Raw genomic sequence first — 18,226 nt, 5'->3', positions numbered from 1 at the left:
TTTTTTTTTTTTTTTTTTTTTTTTTTTTTTTTTTTTTTTTTCAGATGGAGTCTAGCTCTGTCACCCCGGCTGGAGTGCAGTGGCACGATCGTGGCTCATTGCAAACCTCTGCCTCCCGGGTTCAAGTGATTCTCCTGCTTCAGCCTCCCAAGTAGCTGGGATTACAGGCGCCTGCCACCACACCCAACTAATTTTTGTATTTTTAGTAGAGATGGGGCTTCACTGTGTTGGCCAGGCTGGTCTCAAAGTCCTGACCTAGTGATCCACCCACCTCGTCCTCGCAAAGTGCTGGGATTACAAGCATGAGCCACTGTACCCGGCCAGCTCAAGTCATTTATAAGGCTCTTTGCTCTGGTGTCCTGCGACTCCTTGCTTTGCCTCCAGCAGGTGTGGCATTGGTCCGCTCTGCGCAGGGGCCTATCCTGGGGCTCTGAGATGGCACTGGCAAGTTGTGACCTTTTTTTCTTTTTTCACCAGAGCTGCCAAGTGGCCTTTTTTCTTTTTCTTTTTTTTTTTTTTTTAAGACAGAGTATCATTCTGTCATCCAGGTGGAGTGCAATGGCGCAATCTCGGCTCACTTTAACCTCCACCTCCCAGGTTCAAGCGATTCTCCTGCCTCAGCCTCTGGAGTAGCTGGGATTACAGGTGCGTGCCACCATGCTTGGCTAAATTGTATTTTTAGTAGAGGTGGGGTTTCATCATGTTGATCAGGCTGGTCTCGAACTCCTGACCTCATGATTTGCCCACCTTGGCCTCCCAAAGTGCTGGAATTACAGGCCTGAGCCACCACACCCAGCTATAAGTGGCCTTTTTTCTAAAAAATCTTTCAAGTCAGGCGGGGCGCAGTGGCTCACGCCTATAATCCCAGCACTTTGGGAGGCCGAGGTGGGTGGTTGCGAGGTCAAGAGATCAAGACCATCTGGTCAACATGGTGAAACCCCGTCTCTACTAAAAATACAAAAATTAGCTGGGCATGGTGGTGCATGCCTATAATCCCAGCCAGTTGGGAGGCTGAGGCATGAGAATTGCTTGAACCCAGGAGGCGGAGGTTGCGGTGAGCCAAGATCGCGCCATCGCACTCCAGCCTGGGTAACAAGAGCGAAACTCCGTCCCAAAAGAAAAAAAAAAATCTTTCAAGTCTGTTAGCACATAGCACAGCAGTTGCTGCTGCCTTTTTTTTTTTTTTTTTTTAAGATGAGGTTTCACCATGATGGCCAGGCTGGTCTTGAACTCCTCACCTCAGGTGATCCACCTGCCTCAGCCTCCCAAAGTGCTAGGATTACAGGCGTGAGCCACCACATCCAGCAATTTTTCTATTTTTTTTTTTTTTTTTGTAAGAAACCAGGTTTCGCTATGTTGCTGAGGCTCAGCTTCAACTCCTGAGTGCAACAATCCTCCTGCCTCAATCTCCCAAAGTGCTGGGATTACAGGTGTGATCCACCCCACTTAGCCAAAAAATTTTTCATATGGAACACTTTACAAATTTGCGTGTCATACTTATGCTAGTCTCCTCTGTATTCCAATTTTAGTATGTGTGCTGCCAATGTGAGCACTGATTGCTACTTCCTAACACATGTAAGACTTTGCAGTTTTCCCTTGGCAGGGACTGAGATGTTCCCCTGACCTCAACAGAGTAGACACGCAGGAATATTCAATAATGACTTACCAACTCACTTTTCTCCTACCACAGTGCCCAGCGCCTCAAGTTCCGGCTGAACCTGTATGAGTTGAAGGAAGGTCGGCAGATCAAACCTTACACCCTCATGAGCATGGTAGCCAACCTCCTGTATGAGAAACGGTGAGTGCAAGTTTAGCCAGCACTAGCAAATGCAGACAGCTTTGAATGTGGCCTGGAGTGGGTGCTGAGGAAGGGCTTCTCCTTGTTTTCCCATCTCGTATTTTCAGGACAATATCCTTATTTTATGGATGTGTTTTCTGTGGGCCTGTCTGACAACCAAATAGGAAAGAAAGGACTTATGTTAGAAAAAGGCAAGGAATGCACATAGCAGATAAATTTGCTTCTAAGCGAAAAAATTGTACCTACCAGAGTGTTCTGGGGTCCCCCAGACAGGAGCCACCCTTACTCCAGAGCTATTCTATCAACACTGGCTTCTCAGGAATAGCAGGGAACCTAGGAATGGGGTGTTCGTCTTTGTCAGTTCTCTTTGAGGACTTCACGGTGAGGAAGAAGCGGCCTAACTATAGAATTCAGTGCAGAAAGCTGGGATGGAATTGAAAGGAGACCCTGTGGGTGCTTTCTACTCTGGGCAAAACTAGGTGGCCAGAATACAAATTGAGCTCTCTTTCTCTGTTTTTCTAGATGGAGTCTCGCTCTGTCACTCAGGCTGGAGTGCAATGGCAAGAGCTCAGCTCACTGCAAACTCTGCCTCTTAGTTTCAAGCAATCCTCTTTCCTCAGCCTTCTGAGTAGCTGGGATTACAGGTGCCTGCCACCACAGCCTGCTGATTTTTGTATTTTTAGTAGAGATGGGGTTTCATCAATGCTGGTCAGGCTGGTCTGAAGCTTTTGACCTCAAGTGATCCACCCAACCTCAGCCTCCCAGAGTGCTGGTACAGGCGTGAGCGGCTGCGCCCAGCCAACAGAAAAAAAAGTTTATAATATCCAGGATTATCTGGATAAGAATCTTAAAACCAAATACTATAACACAGTTCAGGGCCTGTGTTTGAACTTCCAATTATGCTGATGCCAAGTTACCATCTGAAGTAACTTACTGCAGTGTTTCAGACAGAGGTACGTAGATGGTGTCTCTAGGGTCCAGATTTTATAAAGGGTCTGGACATTGCTCATGTTTGGAGATCAGTGCCCTCAGCCTGTCCTGCCAGAAAAATCAGTGATTTCAGATGGGCTCATAGAGGAAGCTCCCAGAATAGTAGCTAAGAATCCAGAATTTTCCAGGTCACCTAGTGTATTTTTATTCTTTTCAATAAACATTTTTATTTTTTATTTTATTATTATCTTTTTGAGATGGAGTCTCACTCTGTCACCCAGGCTGGAGTGCGGTGGCGCAATCATGACTCACTGCAACCTTTGTAGCCTCGGCTCCAGCAATCCTCCCACCTTAGCCTCCTGCGTAACTGGGACCATAGGTGCATGTCACCATGCCTGGCTAATTTTTAAATTTTTTTGTGGAGACGGGTTTCCCTTTGCTGCCCAGGTTGATCTTGAATGCGTCAGCTCAACCAATCCTCCAGGGTTGGCCTCCCTAATCATGCTTGAGATTACAAATGTGAGCCACCATGTCTGGCCTAAAATGTTATTTTCGGCCCGGCACGGTGGCTTACACCTGTAATCCCAGCAGTTTGGGACACTGAGTTGGGTGGATCATGAAGTCAAGTGATCGAGACTGGCCTGGCCAACATGGTGAAACCCCATCTCTACAAAAACCACAAAAATTAGCTGAGTGTGGTGGCGTGTACTTGTGGTCCCAGCTACTCGGGAGGCTGAGGCAGGAGAGTCACTTAAACCCTGGAGGCCGAGGTTGCAGTGAGCCAAGATGGCCCCATTGCACTACAGCCAGGGAGACAGAGCAAGACTCCATCTCAACAGCAAAAAGTCATTTTCATGGTGGCTCGTGCCTGTGATCTCAAATTGTGTGTGTGTGTTTAGAGCTATAACTGAAGATCATGCCCTTGGAAATGACTGCCATCCAATATGACATATGGATAATGTCTCTTTACTGACTTCTATTGAGGATATTGGCCATTTGTTATTTGGCATTTTATACAGATACTCCTTACCTTATAACCTGTTCTAAGCTTAAAAGATTGTATGTTGAAATGGGTGTTTTGTAGACATGATAGGATGTAAAAACACAAAACAAAATATCCTCAAATTGCTCACGGCACGGCAGTGTAAAGTATCCATTGTTTTCCCTCCTGATCGTGTGGCTGACTGGGAGCTTCAGCTCATTGCCACTGCCCAGCATCAGGAGAGGGTTTGGTACCACGTATTGCTAGCCTGGGAAAAGATCAAATTTCAAAGCATAGTTTCCCCTGAATGCCTATTACTTTGCACCATCATAAAGTTGAAAAATTTTAAGTTGAACCATCATAAGTCAGGGACCATCATCTTTACATAAAGATCCCTAAGACTGATCTTCTTGAAGACCAGTGTCTAGAACAAGTTTCTAATGAGCTGCCGTTCCTTTTGGCAGACAATGAGAGTAACCCAGACACTAGTCTAATCACTCTTTGCCTTGCCTGCTTGGGGGCTCAGAACAAAACTTTGTGTTCAGGCTGAGTAACTTGTATTATGTTTTAATGATTTAGTTTTCTTTTTCAGTGTTTTTCCTATAAACTGCCTCAAATCTTTTCACTAAAGGAATAGAGTATAAATGTACACATAGAGGATTGAGTGATGGTAGATTCTTGGGTGAGGAGAGGGAGGATTAGAAGAAAACAATTCTGAAAGAAAGGAGGAGAGGCCACGTGCGGAGGCTCACGCCTGTAATCCCAGCACTTTGGGAGGCCGAGGCGGGTGGATCATGAGGTCAAGAGAAGGAGACCATTCTGGCCAACATGGTGAAACCCCGTCTTTACTAAAAATACAAAAAATTAGCTGGGCATGGTGGCAGGCACCTGTAGTCCCAGCTATTCAGGAGGCTGAGGCAGGAGAATCCCTTGAACCCGGGAGGTGGAGGTTACAGTGAGCTGAGATTGCGCCACTGCACTCCAGCCTGGCAACCGAGCAAGACTCTGTCTCAAAAAATTATATATATATAAAAAGAAAGGAGGAGGACAAGAGGGTCAGAGATGAGAGGGATAAAAAGGTAAGTGTCAGAGAAAAAAAGGTGAAAAGTCTTAGAATATTGCTAGCTGCGGGAGCTGGCCGCAGGGAAAAGTCATCTTCCCAAGCAGGTCCTCCATTTCCCCTCCGGTCTGGGGCGGGGCTTTGTCTGAATAGGCCTGAACAGGAAAGAGAGCTTTCTTGAGTTCTGGTTTCTCTCTGATGCTGGCCCCACAGGTTTGGCCCCTACTACACTGAGCCAGTCATTGCTGGGTTGGACCCGAAGACCTTTAAGCCCTTCATTTGCTCTCTAGACCTCATCGGCTGCCCCATGGTGACTGATGACTTTGTGGTCAGTGGCACCTGTGCCGAACAAATGTACGGAATGTGCGAGTCCCTCTGGGAGCCCAACATGGTACGTTGGTGGCATGGAGGGGGCTGGGCTCTGAGGTACCCACCCTTGGTCATTAGGAGAAAACTGTTTATGTGGCAGGTGATGGGGAAGATGGGGAGGTGGGAGAGAAGGCCGCAGCTGCTCCTTGGAAGGGTATCCAGAACTTCCATCTGCCAGGGCCAGCTGGCTCCAGAGGAGAGCATCTTCTGTTAGGAGACCACAGTTAGATAGAATTCCTTATGTTGGGTTTACAGGGTTCTTGCATCCATTCATGGAGTAAACATTTAGCTCAGTGTAGAGTTAGAGGCGGCTCAACAGAATGGGCTTGGGAGCCACGTTGTCTGGGTTGGAAACCTGGATCCACCCACCACCTTAGTTATTGATCTTGGGTAAGCCAGTTTACCTCTCTGCCTCTACTACCTTGACTGTAAAATGGGGATAATAAAGTCTACCTTAGAAGCGGTCCTGAGGAAAGCAAATGGGAGGAGATTAGAATAGTGCATGCATGCCTAGTTTGGCTGGGCACAATGGCTCACGCCTGTAATCCCAGCACTTTGGGAGGCTGAGGCGGGCAGATCACCTGAGGTCGGGAGTTTTGAGACCGGCCTGACCAACATGGTAAAATCCTGTCTCTACTAAAAATACAAAATTAGCTGGGTGTGGTGGCACGTGCCTGTAATCCCAGCTACTCAGGAGGCTGAGGCAGGAGAATCGCTTGAACCTGGGAGGCAGAAGTTGCAGTGGGCCGAGATCATGCCACTGCACTCCAGCTTGGAAACAAGAGCGAAACTGTGTCTCAAAAAAAAAAAAAAATAGTGCTTGGTGGCGAGCGTTGGCTGTCATTATTGAGTGCCTGCCTGTTGAGCATTTGGGAAAGCAGGTACAGTCTGCCTTCAGGTGCCCACTGCAGTCCAGTGTAGCAAGACACACACTCAGATACCTGTTAGCTTGCAGTTTGTTGGGAAGAGGAGGAAAGAAAGGGCCTGGTGGCAGAAGGAACAGCCTGTACAAAGGTACAGGAAGGGCCAGGTGTGTTCAGTGACTGGAGAGAGCTGGCATTGGCTGGAATGTGGGTAAAACATGGGGGGAAACGACGCTGGAGATTGAGATGAGACTTCAAAGGGCCTTGAATGCCTTAGCAAGGAGTTTGAAGTCTGTCCTCTGCCGTAAGGAATCTAGAGAATCGGGTGCCTTTAGGTGGACGTGACAGGCTGTTACCGCCTGCAGGAGGCGCTGAGGTCCTGGGCAAAGACAGTGGCAGTGGGGAAGCAGGAACGCAGCTGTCAAGAGGACTTAGTCACTTAAAACAGAAGCAGAGGAGGTAGAGACACTGAGGCTGGCTGGGTTCTCCGGCTGGGCTAGCCAAGACAGAATGCAGGAGAAGGAACAGGTTTGGGGGAAATGGGTTTGTGGTTGGACAGGTTGGGTTTTGAGGTACCTGTTAGATATCCAGGATCAGAGCCCGTCAGGCAGCTGCTAAAGCACACTGGAGCCAAAGAGGGGTTCTTCTATTTTACAGAGGAGAAACTGAGGCTCAGTGAAGGGACATACTATTTGCCCAATGTCACATTGCTAATGAGTAAAAGAAATTCAGGGCTTCAAGTCTTCTTTCAAGGAAGGAGCTGAGAAAGGCTTCCCACGTCTTGGGAATCATCCCTTACTTCAGGCATGTCTTGGGGCCAGAGCTGGGAACCTTGAGCCTAGAAAAAAGAGAGTTAAGGGACCCCAGACCAAGTCGGGGCTAGAGGCTGTGGTTTGAAGAGGTCCTACTCTGTTGGCAGGATCCAGAACACCTGTTTGAAACCATCTCCCAAGCCATGCTGAATGCTGTGGACCGGGATGCAGTGTCGGGCATGGGAGTCATTGTCTACATCATGTGAGTATGGGCTGGGAGAAGTCGAGAAGCTCTAGACACCCTGCCCCTCTCCCTTCTCCACAAGCACACCCCCCATTTTCCCAGCCCCCCAGTCAGGTATGAGATAAGAAAGGTGCCTGTGGCCATCCTGGGTGAGCAGAAGTCTATGCCTCCCTATGGCTGGTAGCTGGCAGCCTACCCAGCTTCCCCTGGCCTCTGTCAGGTGAGGCTCTGGGGCCCATGCTCACAAGACATTTCTTCCTTAACAATGTCCCAAAAGTCTCAGGATGTGTTGGGGTGAGCCACAGCAGAGCTCCTGCAGATGGACTGAAATTCTAGGGGGCTCCCATCCTCTCTCCAGCCCAGAGCTGTATGATGTTCTGAGCTCTGGGGACCAATTTCCAAGCCCCAGCCAGCTCTCTACGTGCCATCCCCCTTGTCCCCTCACTTCTTTGGGGCCATCACCAGGAACCTGATTGGATAGAGTAGGAAGTGTCCTCCCAGCTGCTTTCCTACATTGCAGGATAAGCATTTGGACCCTTTTGGAGGATAGCCTGCTTAATTACCGTGAAAATGAGAATTTACCCCCCAAGATTCTTTTATCTTCTTTGGGGTGAAACATACCACACCTTCTCCTTCCTAAGTGGCTTGTTCTCTAGGCCTGGAGGAGCTCCTTCCCTTCTTTGGAGAGCTGCATTAGTCCAGCCCTGGATCATTTCCTGGGAAAGCCTCCCCAAGGTGGTTCCACCTGTGGAAAGACTGCCCAGGTGTCTGTCCCTGTCCCTCCTTCCTCACCACAGGCGGAGGAGATGAACTAGCAGGAATGAAACTAGAGCAGGACACTTATACCTAGAGGCAGTGGGCAGCCATTTGTTCTGCTCCCAGGGCTTATAGGCTTGGGGCTGAGGGCCAGGTGAGCTAGTCACAGTCACAGTTCAGATGGGTAGAGATGTTTTCTTGTGATTTTCTCCCTCTGCAGTGAGAAGGACAAAATCACCACCAGGACACTGAAGGCCCGAATGGACTAACCCTGTTCCCAGAGCACACTTTTTTTTTCTTTTTAAATAAAACAGCGTGTCTTTCACTCCTGCTTATCTTTGATGGTTTCCCGCAGATCTCTGCCCCAGCTGGGCAGCTAAAGCCAGCCACTCAGCATGTGTGGCCTGGCCCTAAGGCTTGCTTTCTGGTTCACGCTCTACTCCATCGGTGCCTGTCAGGGGGACAATCCACACGTCACTTGCTGCATGCTCCCTGTGTGCTAGGCCCCACACAAGTGCTTTACACGGTCTAGGATTTATTTATCATGACTTAAGGTAGTTGAGATTATCCTTGTTTGGAGATGAAGGACAGTTAAATAACTTATCCAAGTCCACTTTCGTAAGTGGTAGAGCAAGGACATAAACTCATGTTCCATTGACTCTACAGCTTAGAATCCTTTTCACTCAACTCTAGGGGGAAACCCTTGTCTTTTATTGCTTCAGGTGGAAATTTGGCCAAGTAGGTTTGACGAGGTGGCTCATGCTTGTAATCCTAGCACTTTGGGAGGTGGAGGCAGGCAGATCACCTGAGGTCAGGAGTTCGAGACCAGCCTGACCAAAATGGAGAAACCTGTCTCTGCTGAAAATACAAAAAATTAGCCAGGTGTGGTGGCACATGCCTGTCATCCCAGCTATTCAGGAGGCTGAGGCAGAAGACTTGCCTGAACTTGGGAGGCGGAGGTTGTGGTGAGCCGAGTGTGTGCCATTGCACTCCAATCTGGGCAACAAGAGTGAAACTCTTGTCTCAAAAAAAAAGAAAGAAATTTGGCCAAGTACCCATCAGTAGTGTAGATTAGTGTTTCTTAACCTAGCCAGCACATTAGCCAACTGTGAACTCCTGAAACACATGCCTTGATCCCACCCATTGAGATTCTGATTTAATTGGCCTGTACCTGTCTTCTAAAATTCCCCAAACGACTCCAGCCTTCAACCTGCAATGGATAGATGGCCTAATAAGCAAGTAGAACTTTTGCATAGCAGAGTGGTTTCCAAACGTTAGCTCCCATCGGAATCACCTGGAGGGCTTATTAAGTTTGACTCAGTAGATCTGGATTGGGACCTGAGAATTTACATTTCTGACTCCCAGGTGCTAACGATACTGCTGGTCCAAGGCCACGCTTTGAGAACCATTGGGTTTAAAGCTAAGTGCCCAGATGGACTAGATGAGGTGCACAGAGGTGACATGTTCAAAGTTAGGTCAGGTGAGTGGCTCCTAGCCAGCGTTCGTTCTGCGCAGCTGGAGGAGTGAGGGTGGTTTGTCCATTCTTCCATGTGTTTTTTCCTTGAGAGTTTCACTGTTACCTGGGCTGGAGTGCTGTGGTGCAGTCATGGCTTACTGCAGCCTCAACCTCCCAAGCTTAAGTGATTCTCCTGCCTCAGCCTCCTGAGTAGGCTGGGATTACAGACATGTGCCATCACACCTGGCTACTTCTTGTTTTGTAGAGACGGGGTCTCACTATGTTACCTAGACTGGTCCCGAAGTGATTCTCTTACCTCAGCCTCCCAAAGTGCTGGGCATGAGCCACCACACCCAGCCAGTGGTACTGCGCGTGTAACCACTGCTTATTAACTGCATCTGAAAGTGGGATGTCACTGACCATATTCTTTCTCCAAACTGAAGCTATACATTGATTTAGCCAAAGCTGCCTCTAAAGCTAGGACCAAAATGTTTTAATTCTGGAAAGAAAAAAAAAAAGGTTCATTTTCCAAGGACTCACACGTAACAGATGTACACAAAGCTTTTTGAGTTTTATTTTTTTCCTCAGGTTGGAGATTCATCTTAACATGCATGCATTTGAAAACAGGAACAGGGTCTCGAACTGTTTAAAGCAGACATTAGACAAGCATGGGATTGAAAATTCCTAAAAATGGAAACTGCAGTGGGATATCAAGAAGTCACACACTTGGTGGGGTGGTAGTTTGTCCTGCTTCCACAAAAGGCGGATCTATACTTCATTCACATTTTTTAATTTCAATGATCTGACCTAATGCTGGGGTGTGCCGAGCGGCACTGGGCCCCTCCCCCACCACCTCCCAAAGTGGCTCTGAGCAAGGGCAAGAGTCTCCTGTGGAAGCTTCTGCCCTGGGATGCTGGCACAAGCTGCTGAGGGACAGCCGAGTCTCCTCTTCCCCATGGGGGACTCTTCATAAGGGGCACATTCCAGAGGAGGGAGAGGGCTACGTCACTGCCCCCTGCAGATGGCTGGTAGATTGGGGGACAGCTGTCTGAATGGTTTCCCTTTCAGGACCCCCTGCCCGAAGACTGCCAGGAAGAGATGAGGCTCCTAGACTTGGGGGGGTGCCCACAGGTTTAAGGACAGAGCTCTGAGGGTTGTTTAAACGCACTGTCCCTTCTGGCCCCCAACACCTAACTCACATGCTGGGGTGCTGCTTTCTCTCCTACCCTGAATTGGTAAAAAGTCAACTGGGGGTAGGACTGGCTACTGAGAAAAGTCCTGGGTCTGTCGTCCACCTCCCCAGGACAGGCCCTGGCAGACCGTGAAGATAGATAGGAAAGGCAGGGCAGGAATTAGCCTCACACCCTGAGCGCTGCCAGCAGGCCTGCTGGAGGCCAAAAGCACAGGCAAGAGAAAAGATTGAAGTAGGGAGAGGGGATGAAGAACTGCCTGTGGCGGGAACTTAAAGAGACTGCCACTGAGAACAGCCACAGGGACCACTAGTGGCACCTGCCACAGACCAGCAACCCCTGAGCTAGAAGACGAGAGGTGGAGCACTGCTTCAGTCTGCGCCCCTGAACTGTGGCTTCCTGGCATGCCTGTGACCCCAAGCCGCAGGGCACAGGAAAGGAGCTTGTGCTGGGGGACACAAAGACCCAGTGGTTAATTAACAGGAACCAGGGCCAGGGACCTTCATCTAGGGGTCAGTGGAGTCTCCAGGGCAGTCATCACTGTGGCTGGTAGACGACAGTGTCTTGGCTGTGGGCTTGTGGAAGAAGAGGGGTAGGGACGGGAGACAGGGTGACTGGATGTCAGCCAGGAATCCTGGCCTCACCCAATCAGCCATGTCCTTATTCTTACACCTTTCTTCTTGGGAGACCCAAAATTATTCTGAGATGCCATAAGACTTTTCTTCACAGCCCCAGCGAGTGAGGCTGAGGGCAGTCACTTGCCCTCCAATGCCTTCGACTGCCCAGAAAAATGGCGGGACCCAAGGAGGAAAGAGTGGGGCAGACAATGCGTGGGGGTCAGTCCACTTCTCCACATTCAAACTGCAGACCGCGTAGAATATCATGACAAAAAGAAGAGAAAGGAAACATGTATAAACCAAGATAAATAGCTTTTAAACATTTGAATGCCAAAGGAATTAGGGGCCAAACCCAAGGTTTTCAAGATAGCACAGCGAATGACCTTTAAAAAAAAATTGAAAATCCACCAAACCACAGCTTAAAATGTTGTGACCCAATCAACAATACTGTCAGAAAAACAAAAAGCATTTGAAACAGAATGCTACCTCTCAAAATGTAAACAATATACAAAACACACATACACACACACACACACACACACACACACACACACATACACACACACTCTCAATGTTAAACAAGTTAGATACCTGGTAGTCGTCTTTAACCAGTAAGATTGTGTTACACTTTCCATATACATTATGGCAACATGATCAGCAGACCAAATGCAGAGAAGCCAGTGGGAGCCCGAGGCCATGGAGGCTGCTAGAAGACAGCTTTCCGTGCTTCAGAGATGCTGGGCCTGACTAGGAGCAGATCCAAACTTCCATTCTTCATTATGAAGTGGGGAAATCAAGTCCAGACATTATTCCTAAGTAATCCTTTTCCCAAGTCCAATTTGCTTTCTCCACGAGTGGGTTGGTTTCAAGTTCCCTAAGTCACTTAGTGGTCTTGCAGCAGTTGTTCAGACCTACCTACGGCCCCTTCCTGGGGCCAGGGCAGTGGTTTTGACCCCCACCTGCCTCTTCCAGAAGGGTTCCCACCCAATCCAGGAGCCCCAGTGAAGTCCAAGAAGGCTGTGTCTCCATTCTTTCCTGACCTGTGTGCTGTGAGTCAGGCATAGAGACAGTGCTGGTTCCTGCTTCAGAAGCTGAGCTTGGCCAGGTTTGGAGGGAGCCACAGGAAACCAATCTATTCATTCAAAATGGTTTCACACACGATCTTCACATCTTTGGGGTTATATACAAGTTTGACCATATCTCATCCCAAACCCCCAGTTCCTGGTTGAGGGTGAGAAGACGCAGGAATGTGCCTCCCCCAGTGCAGAGCAACAGGGCTGTTTTCTCTCCTGGCCAGACCAGTCTGTGGCTTGTGGCTCAGTTCTAACTAAGGACCTGGGTGGCAGGCTCTGAAGGCGGGTGGAACACCTGCAGGAAGCCACTCCTTCCAAGAAAGCCTGTGGGCCACAGATTTGCTAAAAGCCTAGAGGGGGCAACAAGGAAAAACAGCCCCAAGGCTGAGGCCAGGTCAAACCCCACATCAAGCCCCCAAACTGGATTTCCTGGGTCACATCCTTGTGTAACTCTAAGATGGGGGCACCTTGCTGGTGCTGAGGAGGTGTCTCTGCAAAAGAGCACTCCAGGCGCTTGGAGATCTGCCCAGAGCTAAGAGCTCAGCTAGAAGTGAGAGTGCCTGGGAGGTCAGAAGGAAGGAAATAGATGGAGGGCACAGGACCTCATTTGATACATCAGTTTCTGAGGTTTTCCCAAAGGGAAATAACCATTTAAACATGAGGGTCCTGATAAATCCAAAAGTACTCTAGTTCCTCTTGACCTAGTAGGAGGCAGGCTTTACAGAGAACGCTCCTGAACTGCAGGGGCTGAGAGCCTGGGGCTTGGGCGATCATCACAGGGTTCTCTGAGAACCAGCTGTCCGAGAACCCATCCGCTTTCCTGCCCCTCACCATCCCGTGAGGAGGAACTCACTCCCCTCTGAGATCTCTGATTCTGATCCGAGATGCCTGGTGTTGACTTGGTGTGTTCTGGACAGGATGGAGGAATAATGGAACATTTCACTTGAATCCAAGGTGGAAAGGTGGAGGAAGTTGTTCACAATACTCCATCAAATTACAAAGTTCATCCAGACTAGACCAAATGCAGCAGGGCGAGGTGTCTGACCTCTCCAATCTGGCATCAGAGCACTTGGTTCTGAAAGGACCCTTGTGTGGGGTCTACTGGGTATCTCTTTAATTGAAGGGAACTGAGAGCTGGGCAGGGACGAGGAGGGTGGGGAGGGTGATGAAATACATGATGATAAATAGCAAACCTGGAGCAATAACATTTCAGAAACAAAACCCAAATAAACCCACAGTCATCTCTAGCCCCAAGGTAGCTTAAAAGGTTACAAGGTACCAAAAAGGGAACCCCTTTTTAACCAGATGTCGAATCGGGGGGAAAAAAATCAAGGGTAAGCAGAAGGCGGGGTTACATCCTGTGAGTAGACGCACACACAGCACATCCCCCTCCTCTTCAGCTAAAGTCTTTTTTGGTGTCACAGGCTGCAGTCTCATTGCTAAAGCCCTCCCAAACCCCCACTTTGCTCCCACCCTCCCATCTAGCCCAAATACACCCTTCTCCCTAACTCCCGATCCCCAAGCCCATATCCAGCTCTCTGGCTCTGGCTGAAAGAAGAAGATAACTATGTCAGGATGTTGGACATAAACTCGTTGAAGCGTTTGGAGTACTGCTCAGGGTTCACAGTCGAGATCTCCGCCCCTGCCTGTAATACACAAGAGGCTGATTCAGGTTGAGTTCCTCTGCCCCAATCAGGAGGCTGCACCCAGGAGAAGCCTGGGTATTCAGAAGCCTGTTACTCAGTATCCCTACACCCCAAGACTGAGCAGATCACCTCAGGAAGTGGCTCACAAGCCCCAAACTGTCCTGACCTCACGCCTGTGATTTGTTTTTTTTTTTTTCTTTAGTCCTGTGATTTATAACCCCAGGCCTGCACTGAAGTAGAAGAAAGGCAGTGGGGAGGTGGCAGAGAGGCTCTGGATGTCTGCGGGGGCCACTGCATGGAGAACAGGACTTCAGGCCCATGGGGAAACAGGCCCACAGGGAGCAGTATGGGCATGGAAACAAAGCTCTTACTGGCCCTTCAGCAAGATGCACAGCAGGCCCAGCAGGCCCTGGGGAAAGACACTGGCGGGCTTGGCCCCAAGGACTGGAGAACTGGGGGATAAATAAGTTGGGGCCAGCCTGGCAGGGAGGGGGTGGGTGATGGCAGGGAACACAGCAAGGCAGTCAGGTTGCTCTTCCAGTCTGCTGTCCTGGGAAGAAGGGGGCAGGTGTGTGTTCCTTGGCACAGGAGGCCTGAGACTGCCCTCCCTGGGAACTGAGGGTGAGTGCAGACACGCCGACCCAGCTGGGCCCTGGGTGAAGATGGAGAGGACTCACCCCGTGTTTCACCGTTTTGGCAGCATGTGCAGCTTTCTTCTTCGTGTCGTATGGCGTGAGGATATCGATGATGGCCATGAAATACACCTCCTTCTTGGGGGAACCTGGAGGGACATGGGGAGCAGGGAAGCAGGAAGAGGGGGCAGGAGAAGGGCAGAAAGCAGCTGGGCACTGTTACAACCCCTGGACACAAGGCTCAGCTCCATCCGTATCATGTTGGGGCCGAGAAAAGGACAAGTGGAGTCCTTCCCAGCTTTCACAGCTCTTATCTTACTGGATCTTCAGTCACCCAGTGGGGCTGACAGGACAGTATGAATAAAGTTTGGTTCATCACATGAACCAGAGGAGACCCATTCCTCAGTCAGCCAGCACAAGCAGGGAAGCAGAAGAAAGCCTGGCAGAGAAGGAGCCCCAGGGCCCCCGGTTCGGGTAGTGACCCTATAGGGGAGTCTAGAGGCAGAAAGAGGCCAAAGGCAGCAATGAATGAGGTGGAGGTCCAGACACCTTGCAGAAAGATCTAAACAAGCCAAGGGGTAGGATGAGGCAGGGCTGCGCAGGGCAAGCACAGGCTCTCACTTACTTTCATGGCTTTTCATGGCATAGACATCAACTGAGGGGTCGAATTCCCCAGGACCAAAGAACCGAGGAAAGCTGAGGAGGTTGCCAGGGCTGTCCGGAGGTGTGCCATAGGAGCAGAGCAGGTTGCCGCCCACCCCGTCATTCTCACACTCCTCGTCCTCTGCCCGCTCCTCCACTTCCATCTCCTCCTGCTCCGCCCGGTCCACGTCATGGATGCCCACCAGCAGGCTGTAGTCCATGATCTTCAGCTGTGCCAAGAACTAGGAAGGCCAAGGACGGAAAGATGGAAGGAAGAGGTTACATAGGACATCTCAGTGGCATCTGGAAAGGGGGAAGAGGCATTCCTTCCAACTCAATTCTACAAACAGTTCTGAAATTCAACAGAGCATAAGGCATCAGAGCACCTGCCCTCAGCGATCTCTCTGTCTAAGTCTAATGGGGAAGACAGTCATTCAGCAGAGGAAAGGCAGGCAGGAGGTGGAGGCTGCCGTGAGCTGTGATCACACCACTGCACTCCAGCTGGGCGACAGAGCAAGACTGTCTCAAAAAAAGAAAATGGGCAAGGAGCTGTGGGAGTCTACAGCAAGGGGTGAACAGGACCTTCCCTGAGGAAAGGAGTTAAGGCCACAGCTGAAGGATGAAGAGGAGAAGTCAGTAAGGCAAGGGCTGCAGGTCTAAAGACAGAACGAGCACTGCAGGAAGAGGGAATGGCTCTCCTGGGATCAAGAGAGGCCATGGTAGCTGGGCGTCGCTGCCCAGGACGTAGGTTATCCCTTTGTCCAGCGTATCCACGCTGTATACACTAACGTCCTGTTAGTCTCTCAGCAGCTGTCTTGGTTATCAGTTTACTATAGCTGAATCACAATGCTTATAGTCAAATAACCCATATTTGACTTCATCATGACCCCAAAGAGCAAGAGTAGTAATGTTGGCAATTCAGATATGCTAAAGAGAAGCCATAAAGTGCTTTCTTTTTCTGAGACACAGTCTCGCTCTGTCACTCAGGCTAGAGTGCACTGATGTAATCTCGGCTCATTGCAACCTCCACCTCCCAGGCTCAAGTGATTCTCCTGCTTCAGCCTCCCAAGTGGCTGGGACTACAGGTGTACACCACCACACCTGGCTAATTTTTGTATTTTTAGTACAGATGGGGTTTCATCATGTTGGCCAGGCTGGTTTCGAGCTCCTAACCTCAAGTGATCCATTTGCCTCAGCCTCCCAAAGTGCTGGGATTACTGGTGTGAGCCACTGTACCCGGCCAGCTTTAAGTGACAAGGTGAAAGCTCTTAACTTAAAAAGAAAATAAATTGCCTGCTGAGGTTGCTAAGATCTCCTGTAAACAAATCTCTCTGTGAAATTGTGAAGAAGGAAAAAAAAATCATGCACAGTATATATGTAGGGTTCAGTACTATCTGTGGCTTCAGGCATCCACTGGGGATCTTGGAATATGTCCCCCCTGATAAGAAGGGACTACTGGCCAGGCGCAGTGGCTCAAGCCTGTAATCCCAGCACTTTGGGAGGCCGAGGCGGGTGGATCACGAAGTCAAGAGATCGAGACCATCCTGGTCAACATGGTGAAACCCCGTCTCTACTAAAAATACAAAAAATTAGCTGGGCATGGTGGCGCGTGCCTGTAATCCCAGCTACTCAGGAGGCTGAGGCAGGAGAATTGCCTGAACCCAGGAGGCGGAGGTTGCGGTGAGCCGAGATCGCGCCATTGCACTCCAGCCTGGGTAGCATGAGTGAAACTCCGTCTAAAAAAAAAAAAAAAAAAGAAAAAAGAAGGGACTACTGTATGATAGAATAGAAAATATCAGAATACATGACAGAAAGTAAGGATAGACAGTTTCAGTTGTGTGTATTCACTGGGTTGCAAGGTAAAATAGACTTCCAACTAGACTCAGAGACAAAGTCTGTAAAAACTATGTCATCAACTTATCAGTCCAGGTAAAAATAGAAAAAAAAGGAAAAGAGAATACAACACACAAAAGAATGGCAGCCAGAACCAACCAACATTCTCAACCCATTCCCTAAAGGTCAAAAGAGGCTGTGTGGTGCTGGGGGCAAGTTCTGGGGCCCTCCCCTGGCATCATGTGACTCCTCTTGCCAAGCCTCAGTTTTCTCATCTGTATAATGGGTGCTGTGAGCAGGATAGTGGCTCAACTGTTTTATCTAGGATTTTATGACTTGGAGAAGAACAAAATATGGAATGACACAGGATGGAAATGGCCAGCTGGCATTCCAGTTTAGCTAATAATGAGGCAAGTGTCCAGTCACCATCACAAAGCAGTCACTAGAAGACTGCTAGACTGACCATCGTGTTGGGCCCTAACAGTGAGAGGACTAGGAGGAAAGTCATTATGGGAGCAGAAAGGCTCGAGGCATGGGCCCAGAACACAACCAAAAGCACAAGGAGCCCTAATAATGGGAGCCCAGCAGGATCTCCTTAGAAGAGGAAGAGTGGGAGGGACGCCACTCTGAGCACTTCTAGACAAAGGATTCTCAAGGCCCAGGGAAAAGGGGCTGGAGTCCCAGGAAAAAGAGCATCTGGCCTGGCATGGTGGCTCACGCCTGTAATCCCAGCACTTTGGGAGGCCGAAGCAGGGGGATCACGAGGTCAGGAGTTCAAGACCAGCCTGACCAACATGGTGAAACCCCATCTCTACTAAAAATACTTAAATTAGCCAGGCATGGTGGCGTGCGCCTATAATCCCAGCTACTTGAGAGGCTGAGGCAGAGAATTGCTTGAACTCGGCAGGTGGAGGTTGCAGTGAGCCAAGATCGTGCCATTGCACTCCAGCCTGGGCGACAGAGAAAGACTCCATCTGAAAATTAAGAAAAAAAAGCACCCATGCACCATGCCCTCCACCCACCTGAGAACATTTATAAAGCAATGTGCAATGAAAACAAATGCACAGAGTAAATTCCATTAAATTCTTCTTAGAACCAGAGCAGGAGAGGTAGAAAAAGGAGAAGGAGGGTCAGGAGTGGTGGCTCACGCCTGTAATCCCGGCACTTTGGGAGGCTGAGGCAGGCAGATTACCTGAGCTCAGGAGTTCGAGACCAGCCTAGCTAACATGGTGAAATCCCATCTCTACTAAAAATATAAAAATTAGCCAGGCGTGGTGATGTATGCCTGTAATCCCAGCTACTCAGGAGGCTGAGGCAGAAGAACTGCTTGAGCCCGGGAAACGGAGGTTGCAGTGAGCCGAGGTTGTACCACTGCACTCCAGC

General features: G+C 49.4%; 2 protein-coding genes across 3 annotated transcripts in view; one reads left to right on the top strand and one right to left on the bottom strand.

Annotated features, from left to right (window-relative positions):
- The window catches only part of PSMB3 (proteasome 20S subunit beta 3), an 11,320-nt gene extending 3,241 nt beyond the window's left edge, over positions 1 to 8,079 (top strand). Inside the window, exons 3-6 of the mRNA XM_032279273.1 lie at positions 1,691 to 1,798; positions 4,984 to 5,161; positions 6,922 to 7,016; positions 7,975 to 8,079. Of these exons, the coding sequence (XP_032135164.1) occupies positions 1,691 to 1,798; positions 4,984 to 5,161; positions 6,922 to 7,016; positions 7,975 to 8,023 (430 nt within the window). The 3' untranslated portion in view covers positions 8,024 to 8,079. The remainder of the gene's footprint in view (positions 1 to 1,690; positions 1,799 to 4,983; positions 5,162 to 6,921; positions 7,017 to 7,974) is intronic.
- Positions 8,080 to 9,760: 1,681 nt separating this feature from the next.
- Positions 9,761 to 18,226, bottom strand: part of PIP4K2B (phosphatidylinositol-5-phosphate 4-kinase type 2 beta) — a 35,414-nt gene continuing 26,948 nt past the window's right edge. For both annotated transcript variants that reach the window (XM_032279262.1, XM_032279263.1), the window contains 3 exons: positions 14,994 to 15,252; positions 14,414 to 14,517; positions 9,761 to 13,736 (listed from right to left, as the gene is read on the bottom strand). In XM_032279262.1, the coding sequence (XP_032135153.1) occupies positions 13,656 to 13,736; positions 14,414 to 14,517; positions 14,994 to 15,252 (444 nt within the window). In that variant the 3' untranslated portion in view covers positions 9,761 to 13,655. The remainder of the gene's footprint in view (positions 13,737 to 14,413; positions 14,518 to 14,993; positions 15,253 to 18,226) is intronic.

The sequence above is a fragment of the Sapajus apella genome, unplaced genomic scaffold (genome assembly GCF_009761245.1).
Source record: "Sapajus apella isolate SASKATOON/1434 unplaced genomic scaffold, GSC_monkey_1.0 scaffold12, whole genome shotgun sequence".
Lineage (NCBI taxonomy): Eukaryota > Metazoa > Chordata > Mammalia > Primates > Cebidae > Sapajus > Sapajus apella.
The sequence above is the reverse complement of the archived record's forward strand: the minus strand, read 5'-3'. Positions and strand labels throughout refer to the sequence as shown.